The sequence below is a fragment of the Sparus aurata genome, chromosome 15 (genome assembly GCF_900880675.1).
Source record: "Sparus aurata chromosome 15, fSpaAur1.1, whole genome shotgun sequence".
Taxonomy (NCBI): Eukaryota; Metazoa; Chordata; class Actinopteri; order Spariformes; family Sparidae; genus Sparus; species Sparus aurata.
Window position 1 is genome coordinate 6,384,195 of NC_044201.1, and position 16,222 is coordinate 6,400,416.

General features: G+C 40.4%; 2 protein-coding genes across 4 annotated transcripts; both read right to left on the minus strand.

Moving 5' to 3' along the window:
- Positions 1–3,106: 3,106 nt before the first annotated feature.
- Positions 3,107–6,538, minus strand: rps24 (ribosomal protein S24). 3 transcript variants are annotated; one of them, XM_030442887.1, is made up of 7 exons: positions 6,447–6,538; positions 5,699–5,764; positions 5,388–5,597; positions 4,675–4,788; positions 4,393–4,395; positions 3,696–3,716; positions 3,107–3,198 (listed from the first exon to the last, which is right to left on the minus strand). In XM_030442887.1, the coding sequence occupies exons 1-6, from the start codon at positions 6,447–6,449 to the stop codon at positions 3,711–3,713; spliced, it is 402 nt and encodes a 133-aa protein (XP_030298747.1). In that variant the 5' UTR covers positions 6,450–6,538; the 3' UTR covers positions 3,107–3,198; positions 3,696–3,710. The 3 variants fall into 3 exon arrangements, with proteins under 3 accessions (XP_030298747.1, XP_030298748.1, XP_030298749.1); XM_030442888.1 differs by lacking the exon at positions 4,393–4,395; XM_030442889.1 differs by lacking the exons at positions 3,696–3,716; positions 4,393–4,395.
- Positions 6,539–8,473: 1,935 nt separating this feature from the next.
- On the minus strand, positions 8,474–15,144 carry eif4ebp2 (eukaryotic translation initiation factor 4E binding protein 2). Its single transcript, XM_030442137.1, has 3 exons — positions 14,815–15,144; positions 12,249–12,428; positions 8,474–10,562 (listed from the first exon to the last, which is right to left on the minus strand). Exons 1-3 carry the CDS (start codon positions 14,945–14,947, stop codon positions 10,531–10,533), a joined length of 345 nt encoding a protein of 114 aa, XP_030297997.1. The 5' UTR covers positions 14,948–15,144; the 3' UTR covers positions 8,474–10,530.
- Between the last annotated feature and the right edge of the window lie 1,078 nt (positions 15,145–16,222).

Genomic DNA, 16,222 nt, shown 5'->3' on the forward strand with positions numbered 1-16,222 from the left:
CTCCTTATAATACCACAGCTCAGCTCTCTGCATGGAGAGAGACAGGCCATTAAAAGTGCACCTGTTGTGAGGGCGTAAACATGTGTTCCTCATAACCATCTATCATGAACCTGAGTGCAAAAACACCTTTGCTGTACATGCAGGCAGAGGAATATTCCCCCTTCTTGCCCAGAAGGAAATCAGAGGTGAATGCAGTCCTTTATCTGGTTTTATTTGTTTTGTGTCGGGGGTCCCTGGGGGCCTTTGGCACAGTCTCCCGATGCTGAGGCTGCGGCTACTGCACGGCGCACACGTCGTACGCCATCGTCTGAGGGATTATCTCTCATCTTCATCCTCTCATCATCTTTTTTGTCCTCTTTTCAAAGTATTGCTTCCCGCTACCCTCCCGATAATATCCTGCTTATTGCATTAGCTCGCTCATTATCCTTCTGATGTCATCCTCCTTTCCCCTTTTAACAAAAAACACAGGAGGAGCGAGGAGGGGAAACTGATTTCATTCGTCCCAAACAACAGAAAACAAAGGAGGGAGGTCAGGAGATAAGAAACAGGAGCGAGCAGGATGAGGGAGAGACCCTGAAAAAAGGGATGCTGCAGGGAGAGGAGAAAAGAGACGGAGAGACAAAGACAGAGAGGCAGAGAGAGGCTCCTGGGACGGAGCGACAGGGCTGTGGAGAGAGGAGCTTAATTTCCCAACACCATCTGTTACCATTCCCTGGGTTGAAAGCTCCACTTATGTCAAACCTCCCACAGCCACACACCAGTAGAGCACCACAGAGCCGCAGCTCTCGTCTGTCCCCTGCACCTTTCCTTCTCCTCCGCACACCTTATATGCAACAGTCACCCACCCACTCGCATCCTCCACAGAGGCACAAACACACACTTCAGCTGAGATAAATGAAGCCGCCTGCTGTTTTCTGGGTCATAGTGGGTTTAAGATTCTGTTGAGGAAAAATAAAGTCGAGGTATTTGGGCGCTCCGCAGGAAAACGGATTCGGCTTTACACCAGTTCAACGGGGTGTTGATACAGTAACCTCTGTTCCTGTTGTGTTTGAGCCCAAATTATCTTGACAAACTGTCAGTGTTTAATCTTAGCCGGCTGGCATCGATTGAAGGAAAGCCCACAGGGGCTTCTGGGTGTATATATAGGCCTTCCTACTGGGAAAGAAGAGCCCTCAACTCAAAATGTGTCAATGGAAGTGCCTCCAAGCTACTGTTCTTCCCTTTTTTTTCCCCCTTCTGGTGTAGACACTGAGGACTCTGGTGGAGAAATGTCTGCCCTACATTCAAGACTTAGTAGGGGCATGAAAATATGTCAAATTACAGGGTTGGAGACATAATATGTGTAACATAGAGGGTGAAGGAGGTCTCTAACAGGATGATGCTGCATTAATATGGATACAGCAGTCACAGCACTTTGGATAAGGCTCTCGGGGAGAATGTTACCTCCATGAAAGTGAAGGTTACAGGGGTCCTGAAGTCCACCAATGTGATTATATTTTTTTTTATATCTCGGGCAAATAAATTATTCATCTTGTAGGCAAGTTATAGATATTGTACACACACGATTAAAAAAATATAACCTTTCAGGACTTCAGCTGGCCCACAGAAGGTCAATGGCGGTTGCGACTTGTCATTTTTAGCATTTGATTGCATGATTTCAGGCAAGATTCTTGCAGCACGGTATCATTCATCATTAATGAAGTTAACACATCTTTGATTAACATTTCCACTTCAGTTTCTTATGAGAAATTAGCCCGGTTACAGCTCCTGCATGGGGAAACATTGATATCCATAAAAGAACGGGAGACATTGGGAGGAAGGCACGGGGGATGGAGGGGGAGGGGGTTACCCTGAGGACAGACCATTCCCTGGCATTTTAATCACTTCATTTACACACTCTCTCAGGGTATTTCTATGCAAATTATCTTAAAAGGTCACGCTGTGCAGACGGATATCCATTCTGTTCCAAAAGGTGTTTATAAACAGGAAAAGTGCACCCGCACTCACGCAGACAGGCCTTTCTGTGCGAATTAGTACATTTTAACCGTCAGGGGGGTTTGCCTCTAGGATGAATTAGAGGTGAATACTTTATCCAACAGGTAAATACTTTTAGTGACGGCTTCAGTGTGTAGGACAAGTCCTGCGTTTTCTTCAACAAAGGGAGTCCTCATGTGGCCTTTTTGGGTTACTACACTTGAATATTTAAACAAATTAAAAAGCATACTGTGACAGTGGTAGTAAATGTTTGTAAAAGCTGTCAAAAAAAACTTGTAAAAAAATTATGTATAACAATAAGGACAGGACAGAAATAATGTGCCTCAGATTGGTCAGCATGTTGGGTGAGACTTGATCATAAACGATAAATATCTTTATAATCTCAATACTTTACGTTTGACATTACCACGCCAAGTTAAAACAGTGTAATGATATCTGAAAAAGTTAAATTGCCTGCTTTGAGGTCATGTCATTAAAAAACCACTAGATGTCACTATCAAATTTAAATATGTCAAACAGCACAATCAAAACCATACTAGAATGGCACTTACTAGACTGCATACTTCCATTAAGGTGCAACAGACCCCTTAAATTCAACTTGATCGCTTCCATCACTCTGAATTTTAAAACAACCAATGTCTATTGAACCATAATCTAAAATCACCGAAACTACAAACTGTACTGGCTCATTGATACCAGGCACCTAAACACACCTGATTTCATCAAGATCCGTGCTTTATTCCTCGAGAATATCTGGAGCCACACCAAAAGTATTCTGGGCCGAGACCCATCTTTTATCCAATTTCCCTGAAAATACGTTCATTATTTGTGTAATCTCACTGACAAAACAACAACAAAGGAAAATGATAAAGACATAAACCTCTTCGGCAAAGGTAATTACTTGTAGTGAATAGTATACTTTGTACTGGAAACAACCCTAGTTTCCTTACAAATCCAATACAACTAAAGCCATGTAGGCACTTTGTAGTTAGCCATCAATGAAGTCAAACATTCTTACAGAAATGCCTTCAGACTTGTTTGAAAGTCAAGATATGAGCTCAACTCAACATACAGGCACCAGAAAGTAGTTAATAAATACACCCAAGATCAATTTTCTTTTTTTCAAATTTTTTCGAAATTTATTTGATGACAATATACAAGAACATCTTGAGCACGGAGACCCTCCCTGGATGTCCGGGCTCACTGTAAAGAGATAAAATTGAAATTAATACAAGAGCAGAAATAAGACACTTTCTTGAAAATACAAGCAATCACAAGTTTAAGAGTAGCACAACAAAAAAGGTATACAAGTCTTCAGACGATATAATACTCGTTTAAAAAAAACTGTTATCACTTGTTTTAGATGTTTTAAGAAAAAAAAATCCCCACACTCAATACACAAAGAAAACTAACATCCACATGCTACACCCAACTTCTGCTTCTATAAAACTACAGATCTGAAGCATTGTTGAAGCCATTTAAAGAAAGCCAGGATGGGCAGAGCCTACTGGATATGCCCGTCTTAGCAGGGACAGTGATACAAAGGAGTGGTGTAGACAGGGGAAAACCTATTAGCAGGGATTCTGAAAGGACATGGGAAGGAAAACTGCAGGGGAAAGTAGGGCTTGACATGCATGGCATAGCTCTATCAGCTTTTGATGTGACACAATGGCACACCATGCTTTTCTGCTTCTATATACCTGCACACTGACACTTCATTTCTGCAAAAGAAATCCATGGGAAGCAAAATTAAGAACAACAGATGGAACAAAATAATGTTAACATGTAGAAATTAAAAAAATGGAAAAGAAAAGATCTCTGAATGGATGTGTAGTGGATGTTCTACACAGGTCATGTTCCACATTTAGATCCAAGCCAATGAAAAGCGAGCTAGACGACATCGTTGGACATTATCAGTGTTTTACAAGACAGTTGTTACTGTGGCTAAACAGTATGGTATAAAAAAAGTTCAACTAATTTTTTAAATTCAGAGATCCATTCTTGGTAACTTTAGGCCAGTGACTGGACAGGAGTATGCAGGGTTTGATTAAAATAAACACTACATCGGTGGATTTCACTGATTAGTACTGGATTTTTAAAGTACTGTTCAATGAGCTGTAGGATCTTCTCACATTATAATTAGGTTTCAATAACAGGGTGTACAACACTATTAGTTCTCAGTTTTAACTTGTATTCATTAGTATTAAAACAAGGAATCACCAGAGGGTCAAACCCTTTAATATCAGATGCATCATGGATGCATCATGTACATTCGGAGGGAAAAGCATCAGGGCTCTCAGGTGGGTAGGTGAAGGTGTAAAGGGAGGAGTTAGCTTGAATCTATAACTCCTGGATTATCTGCACACTGCAATTAGTCTATTTATTAACAGCATTTACCTTCTACAGTTCCAGAAGAACATTTGATAAGATTGGAAAGATGACAAAAGAAAATTATAACAGTAAAAGAGTTGTGGTAAACAAAGATTAGCAGGGTTGGAAAAGAATAGGTGTGCAATGAAATCAAAGAATCAAATGCATTAAATGACAACTTCCCCTAAACACATTAGGAAAGACAATCCATTTCCCTATGACAGGAACACTTCTGTACAGGACCAAGAGGAGACTGTATGTGTGGTTAGGGATATTCACTTTGCACAAAGTATAAAAAAGTCACAATACCTTTTTGCCAGCAGCGCCCACACTGGCCTTCTTGATGCCTCGTACTTTCTTCATCCTGTTCTTGCGTTCCTTGCGCTGTTTCCTTGAGGTCTTCTTTTTCTCATAGAGACCATGCTGAAGAACACAAATGAACATGTTTGATTTTACTAGAATCTACAAAATACATTAGTAACCATTATATATCACAAGAATGACAGTTTAAGACTTCAGCGAGTTTTATGACTAGAAGCAAAAATCGTGCATTAGAACTATTAGTGATCTACATAGGTCCTAGGATGACAGGCTTTTGATATCAATAAAATAGGTTGGAACTGTACACACATCTTCATTAAAATAAATGAATCCAACTGCTTCCAAACGAGTATGCGGTTTCTGATGCAAGTTATGGATGATCAACTTTCATTTTCTGGTGCAGCTTCCAATAGCATCACACCTTCCACTATACCATCGTCATTCTAACTTTCAGGTGCTAATCTGCTGCCTTCTGCAAACTGCACTGCATGCTATCCAGGCAATGTGGTACATGAGCACTCACTTTAGAGCCTCTACAATATTACCAAAGGCCTTCAGTCAAAAGCTGTATCCCATTAAACTGCATTTGAGGTCACACAGAACATCTATAATGTGACTGGGAAACAAAGTATGGCAAAAAACAAGCTCTCTGATCATTGTGGATAAAGCTATCAAAGCGCTGATGTAGATGCAAAACTCACTCTGGCCAGTCTGTGTTTGGGCTCATTCTTCTTGGCGTAGTCTAGGGAGTCGTACACCATGGCAAAGCCTGTTGTCTTGCCGCCGCCAAACTGAGTCCTGAAGCCAAAGACGAACACAACGTCAGGGGTGGTCTTGTACATCTTTGCAAGTTTCTCCCTGATTTCAGTCTTGGGGACTGTAGCCTTGCCGGGATGAAGGACATCGACGACCTACACAAAAGACAGGCAGAGAATAGATTAGTGAATGACAGGGAAATAAGTTCATGATGGTGTCAACACAATGAACAGTGCAGAATAATGTAGAACCTTACCATTTGCTTCCTCTGAAGCAGCCGGTTCGTCATGAACTTGCGGGTCCTGACTGTCACTGTGTCATTCTAAAGATAGGAGAAGGTTAAAGATCATTATTACCACAAAATACACAATGACTACATGTGCAGTCTCAACGCTTGCAAAGGGACCTCGACACTGCTTTACTACTGACAACCTCTCATCACATTGGCTAAGCTAGCTCGCTTACCTTACAACGCTGATGTTTCTGCAACCTTTATCTGGTCTGTTTATATAACAACTGTAAGCCAATAGCTAAAGTTGAGCACTACTGTTGTAATTTAACATGCTTTCTCACTTCACGAGGGCCATGCCATGTCTAACTTGGCAGTATAGCATATGCTAACGTTAGCCGCTAGGACCCATCACTTCACGTTCATATTTAATAATTCCCTCCCTCTAAATACTCCAGTGTCTCTTTAAACAACCGTGTAGCTCGAGCGTATGCTTACATGTTTCAAAAGAAAAAAAACCCATTGTTACAACTGTACAACCTAACCCCAAACAGGTAAATACAGAGTGTATCACGTCCGGGTGGAAACACAATCAGGATAGCATTGGGATGAAGTTGTTGTTATTTCCACTCATATCGTTTCGTACCACATCAATATTTATATTTTACTATGAGGGATACTTGAACTATGATTTAATGGGCATGAAACGTATGTCGATGCACGGATGGCCTCGATGTTGAACGGATTTTACTATTATTTTTGCCACAAGACTCACCATCTTGACGCCGGCCTCGCTCAGGGACGTAGAAAAGGAGGAAGGACCAGCAGGCGACCGGATTAATGCCTGCAGAAAAATGAGTGGGCACGTTCGTGCATTGCCTGATGTAAAAACGCAACTAAAAAATAAACAACTCTGTGAAATTATTCTATGTTTGTGTAAATACACACTATTTACAGCTATTGTATTTGAAATGCGTCACATAAAGAAGAAGCTTGAAACATTCGCGCATTTATGCAAAGCTTGACATTAATTTCCGGCATCAAAACATTTGATTCCCCCCAGCGTTCATGCTGGCAGCTCAATAAAACCTACGAACGTTTAAGTATACACACAAACTGAAGCTGTTCGGATATTTACATTTTTAAATACTGCGGCTAAAAACTACACACGCAGGAGGTAAACTGACATCTAGGAAACACCAGCTGCGGTTAATGTTTAGTCCACTAGGCGTCACTCATACAGCACCACACCGTGACCCCATCATGAAGTAGTTGACTGTCAGTAACACTACACTGTAGTCATGAAAATATACCAAAGAATTGTGTTTTGGGTGTACACATTGTTAGAGGTGCAATATGTTAGGGCCACAAATTCATGCTCAAAACAAATAGGGCTCAGGTTGTCACCAGCGTAACCGCTAACCGCTGCTAACTGTAGCTGCCATTAGCCAGTTAGCTCAGTTAGCTTTGCAGCTAGCAGTGCGCAATGGGAGTTAAGAGAAACAGTGGATTGGTGTTGCTACTGTGCTAAAAGAGCATTGGATGGAGGGAGCCCGGGCTAATATATGCTATATTGCAACACAATACATAGATGTCATAACGTCAAAACTGTTATTCCTTTACATTTTGCTGGTAATTTCTTTCTTTCTTTTTTTTATGTTTTCAACAAAAATTATTTAATATTGCACATTAAAGTAAACTAAGCTACACTGCACACAACAGCCTACCAATGGCAGCTTCTTAATCAACCAGTTGTGCCCGACCTGGCCCCTTGGGTTACAGTTGGTTCTTTCTTATTGGATTTAACACAATTTTATTTAAGAATATGCACCATGTGAACACAACACACTGTATGTTAGGTTAAAATGAAGTTTTAACACAATAATGAATCACTTAAAACTAAATGTTAACACAGTGGCTATCTGCAGGACAGATAATGTTGTACTTCAGTTATTTAATTTGTTCAAATTTGCAATGAATCAAATGACAAAAACCAGCTGACATGCAGCGAACCTGGGATGTCTGAGGCTGCTTTATTAAAATTTGGCAGTTGACATTTATGCCCTGCTATGAGTCCAAGCTTTGATGTGCACATAAAAAAGACTGTTAATAGGAGGATGAAGTAGAAGTTGTTTTTGAAGGGTTATTATTACCCCAAAGTGGGGCTGCTGGCCAAAATTGGCTTGTAATAAGTTTCAATTTGGCCTGTCTGTTATTTTTACCCATAAAAAAATAAAAAAGTTAAAATATTATAATGTAAAATGTCTATGTGGTCCCTCATTCAATCTGGCCACAGCTGGCAGAGTGACACTTTGCTCAGGAACTGAGGGAATTAAGGCAACGCAGTATCCTGTAGTATCATGTACTGTAGAGCAACGCTGGCAGTTGTGTATGTAAAAACGACATTAGTTTCACTTCTGGCTCTCCCAGGGAGAAGGTTTGAGCACAACTGCTGTAGAGAACAGCTGGTCATGTATACCAATCTAAACACTTTACATAATTTCCATACATTGCCTGTCTTCTCTATGTTCTATCAAAAACAGTAAGCAGTCTAAAAACAAGCCGAGGCCCACGAACGAGAAAACTAGGGGGTACAAACAAAATGCTTTACAAAGAGGTTTTATTTTCAGATCGTTAATGAGTACTTGTAACGTGATATTTCAGATGTGGCTCCAATCTGGAAAAAGCATGAATCAGTGTTACAGAGACTAAAAGACATTGTGGTGAAAAACAAACATGAATGATTTCTGCTCCTTATTGAAACACAGCGAGCATAACGGCCATTAAAAACACAACAACTTATTCTTTTTTGTTACGGAACTTTATTGATCTTGCAGCAACAGTGTCCACTGGCATTGGAGTTTCATTTAAAATAAAAGTTATTTGAAATCGGAACAGAAAGTTACAGTAAGTTTGTTTCAAATCTCTTTCAACACACAATGTTAAGCCCTCATTGTCAAACCAAACCGATCTGAAATTAAGTCTGCAAACTGAATTATGATGCCGTACTGTAAAGAGTCAGATCGCCAAAAAATGTGCAATGCCAAATGGGTTCAAGCAACCCCCTTGATGTGTTTGTCGTCAAAACATGGCCTGAATTAATTACAAAGCCAGAAAGAAAAAATAAAATCTTTGATAGACATCATTTCAGTCATTCAGTGGTTCCAGTCATACAGACAAACAAATGTATGGTATGAATGAAAAATTAAAGTAGTTTAAGGTGGTTTATTTGCCAACTTCAGAGCTGCTACTTAGCAGACAGGACTATGATGGCGGTGTAAAAAAAATAATAATAATGTTGGGACTTGATTACCACATCGCCATCTTTACTTAAATCCAAAAAAAAAAGAAATACTCCCCATCACACAGCTTCACAGCTGCTTGAGGAAAAAAGGAAATGTAGAAAAAAAAATTAAAACATGAAAGTTCTTCTTCTGCTCAATTGCCGAGTTCAATGTTACCTGTTCGATGTTGCAGTGAAAAAATAAACATCTGTTGGAAAGTACAAATTGATGACAAGGAACCCAGTTTGTCGTTGCATTTGATTCAAAGTAAGGCATGGGCACACATGACACATGAAAAGAATAAGGTAATGTTATATGGATTAAGGACACCGGGGACAGGTTTGTAGATTAAGGGACAGCATCTATCAAGCCTGATGCAAACAATGTCTTCTGGTTCCTCGACACATTTAACTCATTCAAAGGCTTGACAGTGCTCTCACCCCAACAAATGCCATCAATACTAAAACTGTATTCAAAAATAAAATGCATATAAAACATCTGGATTATTTCAAGTTTTTTCAAAAGTCTTCTTGTATATTACCCAAAAACTTAAACTGGGATATTAACCACTGACACCTTTGCTAGAGTTATCAAATTGAAGACAAAGCTCCCGCCAAAACAAAACCAGCTGCGTCAAAGTGACCCCTAAATCTGAACCGAAAAACTTTTCCCTTGCAGGAGTGAGATGTGTGAATGGATCTATATAGCAAGGTCACAATAGTGGCTTGATATTGTTTAACCACACAAATATAATTTTTTAATTAAAAGCTTGCCGAATTTATAATGAGCTTTGTATGAAAGTGGGAAATACAATCATTTGATTATTACAAAATAATTAAAATTTCGGCCTACAATGAAAAACAATAAAAGTTTTCCCCTGAAAAGCGGAAACTCACACAGGCTTGTGTCGGTAAAGGAAACTAAAATCTTGGAATGGCATCAAATGTTCACCTAACTGCAAAATAAAAGCACAGCATCCCTTTTTACATGCCATCGTGGGAAACTAGACCAAACAACCGATAAGAGATTGTGGAGCTTTTCAAGTAGTTCCAAAAAAAAGAAATAAAAATCATTTAAATAACATGCTTAACATGGGTCTTCAAAACCAAAGACTGTGATGAATATCAAAGCTTTTGACAGATTCTAAGGCCAGTTCTCGAAATTACCACCTCCTCCCCCCAGTAACTTGGAATTATGATCAGTTTACGGTGTGCTCTGTTAAAGATCCTGACTCACAGAAGCTTTAAGATGAGCACTGTGATCGACATACTGGACAATGTGTCGGGTTACATAGTATTCAGGCCTGCCCCCTTGCTGTGTGGTTGTTCATTTGTACAGCGACTGGTAAACACTGAAGTCTGTACAAATGAACCTAGTTCTCCAGAGTTGGCCACACTGTACCTGTATGTATGATACACTGAATCCCCATGGTTTACACACATTACATCCAGCAGCGAGACAAAGAGCTAAAGAAGATGGCTGCCATGAGGGCTCACAACATTGGTTTCTACAAGCCAAGCCACTGGCACGTGTGATGCCAGGTCATTTGCTTTTGCTGGTGAGGTTCCCAGTCTGTTAGATGTCCATTTCAAACTGAGCATCGTCACCTGTAAAACAAAAAGAAAAAGCCAGAGAGGAGTTGAGACACGTCTAGAACAGGTTCGAGTAAATTGGCAGTTATTAAGTGGAACAGCAGCTACACCAGAGGGTGTGTGTTTGTCAGATGTTTGAGAAGACAGGGTTTGGCAGAAGGCTGCGGCGGTAAATAGCTAGGAAAAAAATGGATAGAATAGAATAGAATTACTTTAATGATCCCAGACTGGGAAATTATGTATTTAAATGGATGGTTAGTATATAGTTCACATTTTTTAATTTAAAGTTTATTTCAAATCTCATGTCTGTCAGGACACCAATATTTTGTTAAATTGTAATAAAGCGTTTGTTCCACCAAAAAACATCTCTATTTTTATTCCTTTTCAGATCGTGACGACTGATAATCTTAATAACAGTTGTTAATAAACAGTTGTGTTATACTGTATAACATGATATTTTGAAAGTGATTTTTTTCTGACATGGTTATTGTACCATGGAGATCACATACCATTTGAAACCCTAGTTTGGTGACTTTAATAACAAAATAACTCCCACTATAAAAGGTTACTCAATCTTTAGGGCTGTGTGATATGATGATAAATATTGTGTGATGATAGAAAACTGTCTTTTTTATATGCGCCTGTCATTGTAGGATCCTCGGCATCTTTCCCAGGGTAATTCCAACCAGGAAAGGGACTCCGACCAGCCACGACAAAACAAGGAGCTTGGACCTAAATGAGGGGCTACTTCTGTCGCATGGACGTGGTTTGGGTATGAATGGTAAATGGACTTGCATTTCTATAGCGCTTTCCCAGTCTACGGACAGCTCAAAGCACTTTACAACACATTCACCCATTCGATACACATTCATACACTTGTGGCAGAGGTTGCCATGCAAGGCGCCGCGTGGAGCAATTCGAGGTTCAGTATCATGCTCAAGGATACTTTGACATGCAGCCGGGGGAGCCGGGGATTCGCACCAGCCACCTTCCGATGACAAGACGACCCGCTCTACCTCCTGAGCTACAGCCAAAAAAGTCTGACATGGACCAGAAAACAGTGTAAAGAATTTCCCCCTAACATCTGAAGCTACATCAGTGATCCTTTTTTCACTTTTCTATAAGTGAAGCTATTAGTCTAATGAGAGACGAGGACAGGAGAGGAGACATCGCTCACCGTGTATTCCATCCCCCCGCCTCCTGAGTCACCAAAGTCAAGTTGATGAGGGAGTCACTGTTGAGCTGCAGCACTCATTAAGGGAAGGTCGAGGTCGTGTTGGACACATGTGCTCACAGGACTGCATTTTTGCGCACGTTAATTTCGCTGTTGCTAATCAGACTCCATTAAGGAGCTCCGTTTCCTTTTACCTCTTTTTCCGGTGCAGCCAGAGCAACATCTCCTTCCTCTTCCAAACCCGAAGCTTCGTTAATTACCATGGCTACCGCGGCGGCTTCAAAGCGTTCACATCAGCCCTGATTTTAGGCCACTGTTTAGTTTAAGTACCTTTAATTAGTCGTGTTTACTTCAAAATTTTGTTTCAAAAATGGGCCTTTTCATTTGGTCACTCTGTAACAACTATTCATTCGTTAACGGAACAGGAAATGTGCTAGATTGTGATGTGTGTCGATATCTTTTCCAAGAAATGAACTATACTGGGGGGGTGACATTTTTGTCACATCGCACAGCCCCGTAAATGTTACCGTTTGTGGGCTTCCCATCATGGTTGTTGATGTGGTTGTTGGCTTCATTCTTCTTGTTCTCTCTCAGGACATTTTGGCTGGTCACTCCAGGGATGACAGGCAGGTGAGCCGGGGGAGTCTGGGCAATGGGAGAATTGCGCCTGTCCAGTAGGAACTTACGGTCATAGATGATCCGGGTTCCTGCAACAAGACACATACAAAGGTTGGGATATTTGCGATGCTGTGGTACATTCAAATGTGCTGTGAGTGAAAGGTGGAAAAAAAAAAGGTTGAAGCAGCTAAAGTGACTGCACTCACTTAAAGTCAGCGGTTCCCTAACTTTTTTTGACACGCCACACTGAGTCAGAAAAGAAAACCTATGAAGCCGTATACTTAGCAAATAAGTTTAACTACATGTTTGTTTCGGCGCGCGGTTCTCATTGTGTTCTGCTCTACAAAAGGTTTAACATTGCTCAAACTGCCAGTTTTACGAACCGGGTGGACACAATGTTCTCCTGCTGTTCTGACAGTACGAGAAAGACCGACTTCTCCACGGTTTGCATTTGACTGACAAGATGCCAAGTAAGCTCCGTGAATCTTCTTTCGTAAAATCGTGTACTTTGGCAAAAATCTGGTCAACGTCAATCTCACCAGCTTCGCCGACCTTTGCACCCGTCTATTCCCCACTATAATCAGATTCACCGACCTTTTACATATCAGACATTTTGACGTGTCAGTCATGCAAGAGGAGCACATGCGGATCTAATGATGATAACGATGGCTCGCATCCAGACATTACTGCGGTGCACTGAAGCAGTTCATTTTCACCAGCAACACCTGTCAGGTCAAAATGTCTGCCGTGATTACAGGCTGTTCCAACTCTAGTTTCACTTCATGGCAGGGCTGGCATGACCATGAAAATACAGTCGACGGGTAAGTGTCAACAAATAATGGTGACTGATGACTTCGTATTCTTAATCAGACAGAAAACAATGTGTCTCTTTTTCTGCGCCTTCGGATAAAAAGCTGTTGGTGCTTTTTTGCCACTCAAGTAAAAGAGCACCAGTCAAACCTCAGATGATGGTAATAGTGATGGAAATATGACATTTCTGCCCGTTTCATCCAGCTGTTTTGGAAGAGGTGAATGGAAAATATTCTAATCATTTTGAAAAATGATTAAGACCTGATTAAATAATTACGATCAGCCAATTATGCAAGAACTGTGCATGATTATGTGGGCCCCCTTACAACGGCTCTATTCTCCTAATTCAGAAACAACTGCTTTAAATGGCACTCATCCTAATACACTCAAACAACAGGTCTGTGTCATTTAGGGCTAAAATGATTAGTCGACTGACAGAAAACCTGCTAGGATGATAATGAATCTTTTTAAGCTGGTTCCCAAGCATAAACTACACAAATGATTTGATCTTAACACCTCTAATGTGAAAATATGCTGTTTAATATAGTAGGAAACTAAATATTGGACTGTTTGCTGAAGTAGAGTTGCAACTACAGGTCGACCTCTCTAAGGCTTTTTCAGGGCCAATAGCGAAACCCATTATTAGGAATCAAGGAGACAGAAAAACGATATTTGGGAAATACAGTTTACTCAAGTATTATTCTTAAGTAATATTTATGTTACTTGACTATTTCCATTGTCTGCTTCTTCATACTTCCTCTCCAGTACATTTATTTGATAGGTTTAGTTACCAGTTACTTTGCAGATTTTAATTATTCAGTGTTTACAGGCTATTAATCGACAGCGTTGTGGGCAGGGTATTGTTTGAGTGGCTGATGCATCAGAGCCTGAGCAGCAGCACATGTAAAATGTGTTTATTTTATTGGCAACCTGACAGAAGAATCACAGATATCAATAATGAGGAAAATGCTTTTTATCTGCCCCGATCATTGGCCTGGGCCGATAATCACACTACCCCTAACTGCAAGCCTAGATTGGGCAAAACAGGACATTCACTTCACTTCACTTAAAGAAATTGTGATTGTGACATTTTTCACATTTTCCTGACATTCTATTGGTAAAACAATTCATCTCTACTGAATACCAAAGGCTCCATTTAATTCATATGTAGTTTCTAAACAGATTTAAGGCATGTCAGCACCATTGTGTTAAGATACCATATCTAAGTTAAATGTGTACAGTACCCTTGCTGGATTTTGGTCTACTTCCTTATTTAGTCTGAAACGAATCATTGAAATGACTTCTAACACTATGACACACAGACGATGTGCTGTATTTGCTCTAAATCATCTGGTTGTCACACCCCTATCTGACATGTTGGGCTTTTTCGCCTTTTTCGTTTTAGCACGATAACACACAGACTACAATGCACTCATCACAATCTCTGCGCTGCGGACCAGCCAATCGGGCAGCAGCCTCGGAGCAAAGGGGGCGGGACGAGGCTTTGTTTTTGTTTTGATAGGGATGACAAGGCAGCAGGCTAACGTGAGGCCTGTGGCATCAACAGTTAGCTCAGAGGCTCGGTGAGAGCACAGACAGCACGGAAAGATCATTGTTCTCCATTTTATTTTAAAATATGAAAGGACAGACGGGGCGTCCTCTTACCTCCGGGAGTGGTAGAGAATAAAGTGCCTCCAGGGGTGGTGCAATAGTCATGAGGTAGCTGCGTTGTGTCGTTGATCAACACCGTCCTGGTCGGGATGGCCCTGCTCTCGCTATACTGACGACTGGACGACATTTTCAGCGCCGATTGGGTGACAAATCCAGCAGCTACGAAAAAATGTGGTGTTTATTTCCCGACGGACGGTGGAAACCCGGGCCGTTCCCCACTCTGTTTATCTTCCCAAAGGCTTTCTTGTCTTTCCTCTCGTCCTCCCAGCCGTCAGCACCGTCCCCTCCCTCGCAAAGGCAGGAAGCACGACGCGCTGCGGGCGGATATGAAGTCAGCGGCGCGGTGCCGCGGCGGACGGTTCCTGACAGCTACCTGTTATCTCTAAGTGACAAATCTGTCCTTTTTCTTCGTGTTTTAGGGGAGGTATTCCGCAGACAGACTGAAAACAGACTGGATTTATAGTTTACTGTATTCTGTGATATTTCTTAACCCCAACTCAATCATTCCATTACACCTAAAACCTTCATAACTTGAACTATTGGCCCGTGGAAGGGCTTAGGGGCAAGTTAGATTGTTATTTAATTCATTTTGGATTTTTTTTTTTTTTTTTTTTTTTTTTTTTTTTTACGGTGATACATTTATTATTCAAGTAAAATAACAAAACAAAAAAAAAAATTATTCAAGTTTGAAATGGTCTATTTTCTCTCTTGTTTTTATTACTTGAGATCTGGTGGGGGAACAAAAAGTTTTGCCAGGATAATCTTTCTAAGTTCCTGAATTTCCCTTTTTCCATCTGTTAAAACATGAGGGAGGAAAAACAACATATTTTTTTGGGAGAAAATGTTCACAGATGACAATAAAACAAACAAACAAAGAGAAAGAATAACTTTAAATTACAATTTAGAAAGGGAAATGTATCTTATTGAAATGTTTCTTCCCACCGGATCGCAAGTCATGCACATGGGATGGAAAATTATTTTTGATCAGGTTTGGAAAATGGATCATCACAAAGACAAAATTAACTCACTTGCTTAACAAAAGATAACTGTTGCCTGTCTGGCAAAGTGGTGAAGTCAAATTAAGCCCACTGTCTGATGCTGCATTCAAGTGCTTCTTGAGCAATAAACTTGCTGTTAGAAAAAGTTGAAATTTCCAGATATATAGCCTAATATGCAAACATTTTTTTATTTTTTAATTTACCCTTTATTTTCGCAGGGATTCACAAGAAAAAATTAGATGAAACGTGAGGATCCACATTTTCATACTTGCAGGAAAGAGTGAACCTTTCCTTGTCATAGCTTTATGCAGAGAATTGTGTTTTTTCTGTATAATATAACATATTCATGATGTTTCAACAGTTTGAAACATGGTTTATATCACACCTAGGAATCTGTTAAGCCT

What these genes read in the sequence shown, in the direction of transcription:
- rps24 (XM_030442887.1), bottom strand. An exon ending in TGCTTCAGAGGAAGCAAATG is followed by an intron (nt 5,598 to 5,698) that starts GTAAGGTTCTAC and finishes TCTTTTGTGTAG; the next exon opens with GTCGTCGATGTCCTTCATCC. An exon ending in CCAAACACAGACTGGCCAGA is followed by an intron (nt 4,789 to 5,387) that starts GTGAGTTTTGCA and finishes TGTGTTCTTCAG; the next exon opens with CATGGTCTCTATGAGAAAAA.
- eif4ebp2 (XM_030442137.1), bottom strand. Translation starts at nt 14,947, where the DNA reads ATGTCGTCCAGTCGTCAGTATAGCGAGAGCAGGGCCATCCCGACCAGG. An exon ending in ATTCTCTACCACTCCCGGAG is followed by an intron (nt 12,429 to 14,814) that starts GTAAGAGGACGC and finishes GTCTTGTTGCAG; the next exon opens with GAACCCGGATCATCTATGAC. An exon ending in TGATGGGAAGCCCACAAACG is followed by an intron (nt 10,563 to 12,248) that starts GTAACATTTACG and finishes TTTGTTTTACAG; the next exon opens with GTGACGATGCTCAGTTTGAA.